Source organism: Eptesicus fuscus, chromosome 13, assembly GCF_027574615.1.
Source record: "Eptesicus fuscus isolate TK198812 chromosome 13, DD_ASM_mEF_20220401, whole genome shotgun sequence".
Classification (NCBI taxonomy): Eukaryota; Metazoa; Chordata; class Mammalia; order Chiroptera; family Vespertilionidae; genus Eptesicus; species Eptesicus fuscus.
In genome coordinates, this window is record NC_072485.1 from 43,827,888 (window position 1) to 43,841,561 (window position 13,674).

Below are 13,674 nucleotides of genomic sequence, written 5' to 3' on the forward strand. Positions count from 1 at the left end.
GGCTTCTGGGAGGCTTGCCTGGTACTTTAACACTAAAAAGGTAATAAAAAATAAAGAAAAGGGACTCCTTGAAATGGAATACCATACACTAAAAAAAAGAAACAAAATTTTTCTAGATGTATGTGAAAAAAAGAGAGTAAATGATGTGGGGTTGTGGTGAGAAACAAATCTGGAAGGATTAAACAAAGAAAACACTTATATTCTTAGCTTGGTACTTGGAACATAGAATTCAAAACATGAATTTGTAATATAGAAAATGGCAGATGACAAAAATGGATTATATATAATACTATCTGTTAAGATTCTTAAACACATTAATACCAATAAATATTTTTCTCAGACTAAAAAAGATTACTCACAGAAGGATCATCATTTTATGTGAATGAACCAAATGCTTTCTGTTATAGGAGAGGCGCACTATCACCCCTTGGAGTCTTTTATTTGCCAGGCAGAATGTCAACTTCCAACATTAGTGATGACAGTCTCCCAGCCATGATCTTTCTGACGGGGATCCCAGGGCTGGAGCGGGCCCACATCTGGATTGCCATCCCCTTTTGTGCCATGTATCTGGTAGCACTGGCTGGGAATGCTGCCCTCATCTTGGTGATTGCCATGGACAATGTATTGCATGCACCCATGTACCTCTTCCTTTGCCTTCTCTCATTCACTGACCTGGCTCTCAGCTCCACTACTGTACCCAAAATGCTGGCCATTTTGTGGTTCCATGCTGGAGAGATTTCCTTTGGTGGCTGCCTGGCCCAGATGTTTTGTGTCCATTCTATCTATGCTCTGGAGTCCTCGATTCTTCTTGCCATGGCCTTTGATCGATATGTGGCTATCTGCAACCCACTGAGATACACAGTCATCCTCAACCACACAGTCATAGGCAAAATTGGCCTTGTTGGGATATTTCGTAGTATAGCCATTGTCTCCCCCTTCATCTTTTTGTTGAAGCGCCTGCCCTACTGTCAGCACCGTATCATGGCACACACATACTGTGAGCATATGGGCATTGCTCGACTAGCCTGTGCCAACATCACTGTCAATATTGTCTATGGGCTGACTGTGGCCCTGCTGGCCATGGGCCTGGATTCTATTCTCATTAGTATCTCCTATGGCTTTATACTCCGCGCTGTCTTTCGTCTTCCATCCCGTGATGCCCAGCACAAGGCTCTGAGTACCTGTGGCTCTCATCTTGGGGTCATCCTGGTCTTCTACATTCCTGCCTTCTTCTCCTTTCTCACCCACCGTTTTGGCCAACACCGAGTTCCCAAGCATGTGCACATCTTTCTGGCTAACCTCTATGTGCTGGTGCCTCCTGTGCTCAACCCAGTCATCTATGGGGCTAGGACCAAGGAGATTCGGAGTCGACTTCTAAGACTGCTTCGCTTGAAGAAGATTTCAGTATGAATTCTGAGAGAATGTTGGAAATGAGAATAATAAATTTGTATGGTAGCTATCTAGATGCATTTACATGTGCAGAGACCTATGACATGAGAAGAATGTTTTTAAACACTGTTATTTAAATGTATACAAGTATGCTATGCTTTATTATACGTGCATGATCTAAAAAAGAAAAGACCAGGTGAGTTGGAGATATCAATAACCAAATTAAAGTACCTTTTTTTTTCCTGAGGCTCCTTGAATAGTTCAGAAAGGTGATTGTATTTTTAATTTTGTCTCAAAGCTATCTATGAATTGCTAAAGAAGAAGTCAGTTGCTGTTCTGAAAGGAGTCTGGGTTTCATGGTGGGGCTATTCTAGTGTGAGTTCAAGTAGAAAAAAAAAATAACTTTTGAGGTAAATTGAACCTGAGTTCAAATATTTTGAATGATTCAGTACACAAGGTCTAAAGTCAGAATGTCTGGATTTGAATCTTGGTTCTTTTACTTGTTTTGTGGCCTTAAGCATATTGTTAAATCTTTCTATGCCTCAGTTTGACAAACTGTTAAATGGAGGTTAATGACAATATCTCTTAATGTTGTAGTGAAGAATAAGTAAATTAATGGATGTAAAAAACTTACAATAGTGCCGAACATGTAACATGCTCAATAAAATAAATATAAGATGAGAAATTTATATAACCTCTCTAAATATTATTAGCCAAGTTATAATTATTGAAGGATTTTTATATTATATCTCTTCACAAGCTCATTATTATAACTATATAGCAACTTTAAAATATTTAGACAGTGATTGTGCTATGACTAGTAATCATTAAAACTGCATTTTTCTCTACCTCTCTGATTTTCTATTTTGAGATTCTTTTCTTTTCAGGCATGAAGTAATTTCTTATTAAGAACTCAAGGGAGATGGCACAGGGTCCGAGTGCCTTTTAAAATATTTTTATTGCTTAATAACCACAATTCTAAAATGCACAAGTCCACAGATACTCCTCCCAGTGGCTCAAAAATATGTTGTGATTTTCTGCATTTTAAATTAAGAGTCTGTGATTTAGAGAGGCTAATAGTCCTAAGGTTATGCGTTTGTACTGACATCTCATATATTATCCAGTGTTTTATAATAGAAATAAATGTGATGTGTGGATACAGATAAACTTATACTTAAATTTGACTTTCTTATTTATTAGCAGGTGCATAAATTAGAGCATACCACTTAACCAACTCCAGCATTAGGAATGTATTCATCATTGTGCCTGACATAAATTAAGCTCTCCATAAAAATTGGTGATAGTTGATAGTATTTGGTGGAGCTCAGTGGCTGAGTGTCAGCCCATGAACCAGGAGGTCTTGGTTTCAGTTCCTGGTTGGGGCACATGCCCAGGTTGTGGTCTTGAATCCTGCCATATCGGATATTCTTGTTTCTTTTTGCCCTGAGTCTAGCTCTTTCAATGTGTACTGAGGAGACTTTGAACTGGACTTTGATTCAGCCCTGGTGAGATCCTGAGCAATTACCCTGCTGAGTGCTTCCCGGTGTCATAGCCATCCCCAGCACTAGAATTCACGCCCCCACCCCCGCCACTCCTGTCTGCATATATCTCCTCCAACACACACACACACACACACACACACACACACACACACACACACACACAGACACACACACACACACACACACACTTTCTTACATATGTACAATTTAAAAAGAAAAGCAAATTCTTTCCTCTGAGCCCTGAGGAAACTCTCCCTACTACCTCTTTCTGCCTCCTACTTGACTGCCACATTATTTTATCTTATTTGTGCTTATTTTAAGTAAGCATAGGTAATTTTATCCTTGTGATTTGGATTGTTCTCTGAGCTTTTCCTCTCTGAGTTTCTAAACTTCTAAAGAATGGGAAACCTAAGTTGTTCCTTCCTCTGTGCCAGGGCCACACAGAAAACACTTCCTGCTCACTGACTTCATGGGAACAGATTGATCCTGGCTCTGGGACAGTGTAAAGCTAAGAGCACAAACTCTGGAATCAAAGAGCTTGGGGTTTCTTTATCCCTGTCAACCACAAACTGTGTGATGCTGAGAAAATTACAAATCAAATAAGGCATGCTCCAGCTGCCTACACCGTAAGTCACCTCACTAATAGAGCAGAGGTTTACAAGGATAATGGGTGGATTGGGAGAGTATTGATGGAACTCAGTAAGATATTCGGACCACAGAATTTAGAGTAGGAATTGAAATCAGGTGAAAGATGCTGAGCTATATTTGGACATGCTGAGCCTGATGTTCCTCTGGGACACCCAAAGGGAAGGCTAATAAGCTTTGGAAAGTACAAGTAGACAAGGTCATGGTTTATTAACCATGCTATTAAAAGTAAGAACAAGAACCAAAAAAATGGCCAAACCCTTTGGAGGATGAATAAAGAAAGAATTGGTATAACATACTCTCAGGAGGCACCACTCTGTAAGACAATGGGTAATAAAATAGATTAAGTGAAGCAGCTTAAAGAAAGAAAGGTCAGGTGAAAGAAACAGACTTACAAGTCCAGGAAGTGCAGAGAGCTCCAAACAAGATGAACCCAAAGAGGCCTATATCAAGACACATCATAACTAAAATGCCAAAGGTTAAAGACAATGAGAGAATCTTAAAATCAGCAAGAGAAAAGCAGTTAGTTACGTACAAGGGAGCACTCATACAACTGTCAGCTGGTTTATCAATAGAAACTTTGTAGGCCAGAAGGGAATGTAAAAAAAATATTCAAAGTGATGAATAGCAAAGACTTACAACCAAGATTATTCAATCAGCAATGCTATCATTGAAATTTGTGCACTGGGGAAGGGTGGGGTCCCTCAGCCTGGCCTGCACCCTCTCCAATCTGGGACCTCCTCAGGGGATATCTGACTGCTGGTTTAGGCCCGATCCTTGTGGATCGGGGACCTCTTGCAATCCAGGACCACTGGCTCCTAACTGCTCACCTGCCTGCCTGCCTGATTGCTCCTAACCACTCTACTGCCAGCCTGCTTGCCTCCAAATGCCCCCCCTGCCAATTTGATCACCCCAAACCTGCCTCTGCCTCGGCCCCGCCACCATGGATTTGTCCAGAAGGTCTCCTGGTCTAATGAGCATATTACCCTTTTATTAGTATAGATTGAAGGTCAGAGAGAGAGCTTCACAGACAAAAAAAAAAGCTAAAGAAATTCATCACCACCAAACCACTATTACATGAAATATTGAAGAGCATTCATAGAAGAAGAAAAGAGAAGAGGAAGAAGAAGAAGAAGAAGAAGAAGAAGAAGAAGAAGAAGAAGAAGAAGAAGAAGAAGACAATAAAATGGCAATAACTACATACCTATCAACAATTGAATCTAAAAATTAAAATAAACAAACAAAAAATCTAGTGAACAAAATAAACTGATGAATAAAATAAAACTAGAACCATGGAAACATGGAACAGACTGATGAATCTCAGCAGGAATGGGGGTGGGACAGTGGGAAGAGATTAAACAAAGAATTTATATGCATATATGCATTACTTATGGACACAGACAATAGGGTGATGAAGGCCTGGGGCAGGGAAGGAACCTGGTAGAGGGGGACAATGGGGAGACAAAAGGGGGACATCTGTAATACTTTCAACAATAAAGATTTTTAAAAATGAAAGAAAGGTCAGCATATGAAATTCCATAGAAAAATTTGGGAAGATCAAGAATGAGGAACAGTTTTGAGAATGTTTCTGCACCATACTGGGGCTAAATCAGAGACTGCAGAGGTTGGTGAAACATGATCATTGAAAGGGCATACAGAATTCAGAGATAAAAGGAGAGATAAAATTTAGTAACCAATAAGGCATCAGAGTCAAGCATTTTGCAGCATAAAGAGAGGAAGTCTGAATAGGAGGAGAGAATGGACCTTCAGAAGTAGTGGAGCTGAAGGAACCTAGGCCTCTAGTTCCCCCATCAATCTTATAAGAGCAGGATCCTGGCACAGGAAGATATAAAAGGAAGAGCCCTAGATGAGAGGGAAGGTAAACATCTTTTCTGTAATATCAGGAGACTGGACCTAAAGACAGAAAAACATGGTCAAAGAGTGGGTGGCTTCCAGAGGCTGTAAAGAGAGCCATAGCTTCCTGGGGGAGCAAAAGCCAGGATTCCTTCAGAGTCACTCAAGTTGGAATAGAGGTGGCTCACAGTGATGATGGTAATGTTGGTGAGGAACTGGGTTGCCAACTGAGCAGGAGAAAAAAAATACAATTCCCCCACTTCATTTTCAAATTTAGAAAATACTCTTGAGATTAAGGGTATGAGAAGATAAAGCCCAAACCCAAGACCATATAACATGGTCATTTCCTCCCCAAAACATTCTCTTTGCCCACCTATCTTGAAACTGACATTATACATGTGATCCGAGCAATCTTTTTAATGTAGAACAGGCTTGGGGAGTGAGAGAAGGACTGTTCCCGTATGCACATGATCTGAATAGGAGGAATTCCCAAAATAAGCTACTTCCCCTCCCTTCCCCTTTCCCTTTCTCCTCCTCCTTCTCCATGGGGTGGCATGGTGAGCATCAGCTGAAGGGACTTAGGCCTCTGGTTCCCCCAGCAACCTCTCAATGGCAGCATGGATGTCTCCATCTGTGGCCATCAGGGCCTGCAGGTTGGCATCACGATTAGCAAAGCCCATGGCCTTCAGATGCTCCAGTTCTTGCTGGTACCTGCTTTCAGTGGGGAGGGTTGAGGATAGTGAGGATTGGGTAGATTGGGAGCAGGCGTTGGCCAGTGCATGGAGAAGCTGGAGAACAGCCATAGTGGGTTGCACAGGGTCTGTTCTGTGACCCTGACCTGCCCCCCTCATTTCAGGGGCTCCTGTAGCCCCATGTGGTCTACCAGGGCCCAGACTGGGCACCTCCCTAGACAGTATCTGCAGGCCCTTTTCTATCTGTATCAATGCTTGCAGTGCTCGTGGGTTGGTGAGGATGGGAAGTAGTGGTATATGATGTCTCAGAGGGCTGCCAGTGGCCAGCTGGCGTAGCAGACCTGGATTTTGTTGAAGGACATGCATGGCTCTACGCAAGGCAGAGGGTGAGGGTCTCAGCTGACTGGTTATAGTGGCTTTCCCTGTGGGCTGCTGGCCATCTTGGGAGGAAAGATCATGGCCTGAGTATGAGTCCTGCATACTGGCCCTACACCCTGAATTGGCCTGGGTTGAGGCCATGCCCCTGGCCTGGGCAACTACTCCTGCACTGACCTCCTGTGCCAACGGCCTGACAGGCACAGAGGCAGTGGTGGTGTCAGTACTGCTGTGAGCATTGGCCTCCCCTCTGCAAAGTCCTGGACCTGGGTTGTGGCCTCTGGTAGCAACCAATGGGGCCAGAGTGAAGAGCATGAGCTGCTGGATGTCAGAGTAGATGGGACGCATAGCATTATCACCACCTGACACTGCCTTCAAGGCCTCTAGCCCTTGCTTGTCTAGAGCTGGCTCGGGTTTCTGTACTGGCCTTGAGGATTCAGGAACATGGCTAGTATTGGCTGGTTTCTCACTTGGCAGGCCTTGAACCAGAGGGTCTTCCAAGAACTGCACCACAGGCTCAGGTGCAGCCAACAGGAGTTGAGCCAGCTGTCCAAAGAAGTCAGCCAGATCAGGTGAGCTCCGGGCTAGCCAGACCAGCCTGGCCACCATCCCAGCACTCTCTGAGGTGGAGGGTTCAGAACCACGGGTACAGTTGCCGGTGGGGTCTGGCAGAGTTCCTGGACTAGACAGAGTTCCTTTCAGACGGGTCCTCACCACCAAGTGGACTGTAGTTCCATCAAGGATGCCACGTTGGCTCAGAATATCTTGATCCCGGAGGATCTTTCCAGTGAAGATGAGCACCAGCCGGTCAATGTCACAGTGAAGGCGCTTGGAGATCTGTTTCTTAAAGTGACGGACACTGCTATTTTCTGCCAGCATAAATTCCTGACAGTCCTGCGGGGTCTTGACAGACACTCTGATGATACGTGATGGCTCTCGACCAGACACCAGGTGGCTGTCCCCTGCTTCTTCCCTAGCCTGTGCCATATTTCCTTGAGAGAAGCTGCAGGGCTACTTGAGGACCTTGTAGAATCCTAGATGTAGCACACCTGGGGGCAGGAACCAGTAGGTGTTCAGTGATGTCCTCTCACCCACGTCCTATAAACTCCACCTCCCAGTTTACCCCTGCAGCCACCTGGCTTCCATAGGGGTGGCAGCTGCCCTTCTCCAGAGCCAGCCTTAGGGGATATGATGTCAGTGATGAGGTCACAGTTGAGACTTGAATGGGGGAAGGGCAGAAGTCTCTACCACCTGCCTTCGCTTGGCTCTCTTTATGATTTTGATAGGGGCAGAAATAGAATATTGGAGACCAGCTATAATTGTAAGAAATATTAATCATGTTCTGTTAACTGTGATTGTTTTGTTCTGATTAAAGAAGGCATATTCTAACTTGGGTAGGTGTGTTACGGGACCTGGGAGCTCACTTGGAAATGCAGCTCATCCTCCCCATCAAGCAGCTGCCTATTATCATGGAAAGATTAGCAACCTTGTTGCAGAAACCAAAAATGCTGGTCCTTTGAAAACCTCCAGTCTTTGCATACCCACAGGCCTTTACAAATATCCAGACCTGTAAACAGCCCATTTGGCTTACCCTTTGCTTACTTCCCCTTGTAACGTTTGTCTTCTACCCAATATAAGCAGCTAGCTTATTATGGTGGGCTGCAGAGCAGATTTTTGTGGATGACCTGCTGCTCTCCCATACTGCCATTAGTACTGCAATAAACACTCATATGATTCAACTCTGTCTCTGCTTAATTGGCTCAAGTAGTGGCAGCAGCACAGACCCATTGATTGTCTGGTTACAATTTGAATTAAATAGAAATATGAAAAAGTAATGTTTCTTTTTAGAAACATGTTTGCCCCAGCCTGTTTTACTGTTGAAAACCATATCAATTGAGTTGGATCAACAAATACAGCTGAGTAGAAATGGCAACTATAGAACCAGCTTAAAAAATACTGATTATAGTCACCTATCCTCACTAAATGACTATCTACTGACCATGAACTAGTCACAAGACCACAGGCTCCCACTTCTATATGAACAGAATGAAGATATCTATAACTAGTCCATGTATAACCTCAATTGGGGTCTTGTGGGCAGCTTGCATTTTTGAGAACTACAAAGCTGAGTAACCCATCTATCTACCTGGTTCTAAGAAAGACAGTATCATATTCCCCAAGAACAAAAGATAAACTATGATTTCAACTCACAAGATCAAAACTGAAACAAGAAAAATTGCAAGAAAGTAACAGTTTGATTTCAGGTTTTTATGACTTAACAATTAGATTTAAGGTATATTTGAAGAGGAGATTTGTCACTGGGGAAGATACATATTTTGGCTCTCAGAAAATAGGAACTCTCTCAGGCACTGTTTTGACCACTCCAGGCAGGTGGGCCCCAGGGTAAATTGTCTAATCCCTGCAGCAATTATATACTTTTTACTATAAAAATGAATACATCAGGCTGTTTCGATGTTTGCCATTATGAATAGTCAGAGCTGCCATCCCAGGGGAACTGCCTGGTATGTCTTACTCCTCAAACCTTTGGAATTTTTGAACTGGGCACAATAACCTTTGGACTGGATCAAACACACACACACACACACACACACACACGTACAACAAACAAACAAACAAAAAATCAGTGTCTTCCAAAAAAAAAATCTACAAAGCTAACAGGAAAGCAGACACCCTGAAAATAGTACTGAAAATGAAAGGCATTCTTTGGAATTAGCACCTCCAGGTATAGCTAAAGAATAGCTTATCTTAACTGCACCTATAGAAACTCCTTTCTTGACTTATTAACACCAACAGAAATTTATTCCTTCTATCCGTGTAATTATTCCCTTTCCCTTTCTCAGTAATACTCTTGACTTCACCTCCAAATGGATTAGTGCTTCCCAGAATTGCAATTCTTTTTTTATCTCAAACCCTTGTTGCTTCTCACTTTGGCCTTTTATTTTTAGGTTATTTTTATTTATGGATGTGGAGCAAGCACATATTAGAATCCTTTGCTGTCCTGATAAATAATATATACCATTGAACGAGATCTTGACTCTCTCCTCACAAACCTGTTTCTTCCATAGTCTTCTCTATCAAAGCTAAGTTCACAGCCAAGACAGTTAATGTCAGAACAGAATCTCAAATTTGCCTTTCCCTCCAGTTCCTTTCCCTCTTTGAATAAGATGATCATTCAACCAGTTGTTCAGGCCCAAAACACAGGAATCATCCTTGATTGTTCTCTTTCCACGTCTAATTTATCAGCAAACATTACAGGCCTTTTCTTCAAAATGTATCCTGAATCTGATTACTTCAATGCTTTCAATACTGCAATAGTCTTCCAGCTGGTGTCCCTGCCTCCTTTCTTGGCCCTCAGTTTTGTATTGGCCTCAACCTTTCAATAACCATCATTGTGGCTGGATGAGCCCTGTGGTTCTTTTTTTTTTTTTTTTTTAATGTATTTTTATTGATTTCAGAGAGGGAGAGGGAGAAAGAGATAGAAACATTAATGATGAGGGTGTATCATTGATCAGTTGCCTCTTGCACTCCCCCGACTGGGGATTGAGCCTGCAACCTGAGCATATGCCCTTGACTGGAATCAAACCTGGGACCTTCCAGTCCGAAGTCCAATGCTCTATCCACTGTGCCAAACTAGGTAGGGTGGGCCCTGTGGTTCTTATTATGATTGCAATATGACCTCAGCAATAGCCTTCAGGAAACTTTGAGACAGTCCTGGAAGTTACATGGTACCTTTGGGGTCACATAACAAGATTAGCTAGAGAGAGAAAAAGAGGCCTGGGTTTTGCTTTTATTGCGGTCAAGGGTGGGGCATTCAGTGTTTTGTGGGTTTATTCTTTATTGGTGGATTTAAAACATAAGAGCAGGAATTTAAACCATAGCAAGAAAAAAAAATACACTGACAAATGGTCAGTTAATGGAAATCAACCATACTCTTTAAAACAAAGGATATCAGAGTGGAGGGCGTGTCCTGGCTCCTTATCTAGTCCTGTGGCTGGAAATGTGTTTATTGGATACAGCAATCTTTGAAGTGGATGCCCCTTTGAAATGGATGTTTGGGAAATAAAAGCTCAAGTCAGGCACTTGCATTACAAATAAAGAAAAAGCACTGTCAGGGCTTAACTCTACAAGTAGTGAATGTGATCTTTTAAAAATATAGCTCACTTAATCTCACCTCTTTACCCAAAACCATCAAAGATTTTTCTATTATATTTTAATTAAATCTAAATGCTTTACCAAGACTAAAATGCCCTAACAATCAGGCCCATGCCAGCCTCCCTGACCCCATCTCTGAGTATCTGCTCCTGACACAGCAGACTACTTGTGTCCCTGGAACACCCCAAGCTAGTGCCTGCATTTTAATTGATGCCCCTTTGACCTGAGAACTCTTGCTCCTGACCTTCATTGAGATAATTGCCTTTATTCATCACATCTCTGCTTAAATAGTGTTCTTCCTGATGATCAACCAAAAAGAGTCCACCTGTGGATCTCTGTTTCTTACTCTCTTTACTTTCTTCTTAACCTCTCCCTTTGCTTGAAATTATATTGATTGCTTGGTGCCTGTCCCCTCTGTATTGGCTTTGTGAAGGCAGGACTTTGTGTCTAGAATGTTTCCCTTCTCCAGAACCTAGCTCAGGACCTGGCATAGAGAGGGTGTTCAATTAGTATTAGCTGAATTAATAAACCCTCACATCTCCCTTCCCTTAAGTTTGCACATCCAAACTTACCTGAAAATTTTATAAATTCTCTCTCCAAAATATATTTTCAGTTGTCCACTTCTTGTTGGACATACACCCTTGTGGAAAACCCAAATCTCAGGGCAACACCATCTCTAGCTAGAATGACTGCACAGGTCTTCCAATCGGACATGCCTTCCACCCTCGCCACTCTCTCATTCATGCTCCACATGAATTAAGAATAAAATCTACACTTGTACATGGCAACAAAGCCCTGTGCCATCTTGCACTCCACTGTCTTTCCCACCTCACCTTGACACACTTTCCTTATTATTTTTTGTTATTGTTAATCCTCACCTGAGGATATTTTTCCACTTATTGTTATGGGAAGTGGAAGAGAGAGGGAAAGAAAAACACCAATGTAATAGAAATAGCGATTGGTTGCCTCCTGCAAGAGCCTTGACCAGGGCCCGGACCTGTGAGGAGCCTGCAACCAAGGTAGGTGCCCTTGACCAGAACTGAACCTGGGACCCTTAGGTCTGCAGCCCGATGCTCTATCCACTGAGCCAAACCAGCCAGTGTGACACACTTTCCCCTCTTAATTTTTACACTCTGGACACTGAGGGGAAGAAGGTTTTCACCCCAAAATGTGTTTTTAAGGGTATTGATTATTTTAAGCTGGCTAACTTTAAGTAACAAAAGACTCAGAAAGAACTAAAGGAATTCCTGCTTGAAGAAATGAAGCTACCACCTTAACATAATATGAACTATGTGAGACAGACAGAGAGGAATCACGCAAAGTTGGTTGGACTCCATGTTCCAATATTTGGGTGGCCCCAGCAAGACTTTGTTGACTATGCTTGTTCTCATCTGCCTGTGAGTTGCCTACTTTCCCTTGGAAATCCCAGACTTTTGCTTCCTTCTCCTTAGTTCAGACTGGCTTATAAGCCTCAACTGCCCAAGGTGTCTTCAGGCCCCTGTTCTTAGGGAACCCCCATATGTACTTACGTGATAAATTTGGCCATTTTCTCCCGTTAATCTGTCTCATGTTAATTTATTAGTCCAGCCAGAAGAATTCAGAAGGGTAGAGGGAAAATTATTTGTTCCCCTTGAAACACATTAGTCTTTTTTTTTTCCTTTTTCTCTTTTTCTTCCAATGTGTCAAACTCTATCCAAACACAAGGTCTTTTTTTATACTTTCCCATATGCTTGAAACATTCTTAACCCAGCTCTTTGAGTGTCTGGCTTCCTCTTACCCTTCAAATGTTGGCATAAATACTCCCTCCAGTGAGATGCACTCTGACCACCCTTCTAAAAATATATCCCCCTTCCCTAATATATACTAGAAACATATCTTGCTTTATTTTCTGCATGAAATCTATAATAATTCAATTTTTATGTAATAGAAAGTGATATAGAATAGAGATTAAGAGTGTGTCCTCTAGAGACACTGGTTCAAATACAAGCTCTGGCTCCATTATTTACTAGCTGTGTAAACTTAGAAGTCCAATGCGCTATCCATTGCGCTATGGAGCCACCTTAGCTGTGTAACCTTAGATTAGACACTTGACATTATTATTCTTTACTTTATTCATCTGTAAAATGGGTTTAATAATAGTACCTACCTGCCTGGCTGGTGTTGCTTATTGGTTGATGCTCACCAATGAGCCAGTAGGTCAGGGTTCGAGTCTAGATCAGGGCACATGCCTGCGTTGCTGCTTGATTCCCAGTAGGGGGCTCAAAGGAGGCAACTGACTAATGATTCTCATTATTGATGGCTCTATCTCTCTCTCTCTCTTCCCCACTCCCTTAACCTCTGAAATCAATAATAACATATTTAAAAAAATAATAATAGTACCTACCTTATAGGGTTCTTTTAAGAACTGAGTATGTTAATATGCATAAGCTTAAAGAATAGTGTCTAATTCTTGGTGAGTGCTCTGTGTTAGCTTTCACTTCTATTTCTTATTTGTTTGTTTGAGGTCTGTTATCTCTACTATTATTATATGCTCTTTAAGGCAGGAACAATATCTATCTTGTTCACTATTATATTCCTACCACCGAGCACAGTTTCTGACATATGAAAATTGTTCAGGAAATACTTATCAAATTAATGAACTGTAAAAGGCTACTTAATAAGTGGGGAAAAGATTTATGCTAGATGATCAAGTTGAAAGGCAGGCTATAAAACATTATGTACAATATAATCACAGTTTTGTAAAATATGTAAAAGGATACCATCATGGTATTAGCAGGGCTATCTGGGTAGTGGAACTATTGCTGATTTTTGTATTCTTATTTTATTTATCAATGTTATCTAAATATTTTTAAATATTAAAACTTGTAAATTGAGCAAACAAGTCAAGTTTTTAGAAAAGAAGAGATTTAACTATTAGAATAATGGGGGTTTTATGACTATCAAGGAAACATTTGGTTGTGGCATGAGAATCAATGAAAAATCTCTCTGAAATAAAGATCAAAATGTAACCAGTGACAGCACAGTTTCATTACAGCAATATCTAA

The 13,674-nt window shown here is 41.7% G+C and overlaps 2 protein-coding genes across 2 annotated transcripts; one reads left to right on the plus strand and one right to left on the minus strand.

The window, feature by feature from the left end:
* The first annotated feature begins 444 nt into the window (after window positions 1-444).
* LOC103303445 (olfactory receptor 52D1) lies at window positions 445-1,410 on the plus strand. Its single transcript, XM_008160446.3, has one exon. It carries the CDS (start codon window positions 454-456, stop codon window positions 1,408-1,410), a length of 957 nt encoding a protein of 318 aa, XP_008158668.2. The 5' UTR covers window positions 445-453.
* A 4,382-nt stretch (window positions 1,411-5,792) lies between these two features.
* Window positions 5,793-7,583, minus strand: LOC103303477 (ubiquilin-1-like). Its single transcript, XM_008160479.3, has one exon. The coding sequence runs from the start codon at window positions 7,442-7,444 to the stop codon at window positions 5,969-5,971; it is 1,476 nt and encodes a 491-aa protein (XP_008158701.1). The 5' UTR covers window positions 7,445-7,583; the 3' UTR covers window positions 5,793-5,968.
* Window positions 7,584-13,674: the final 6,091 nt, after the last annotated feature.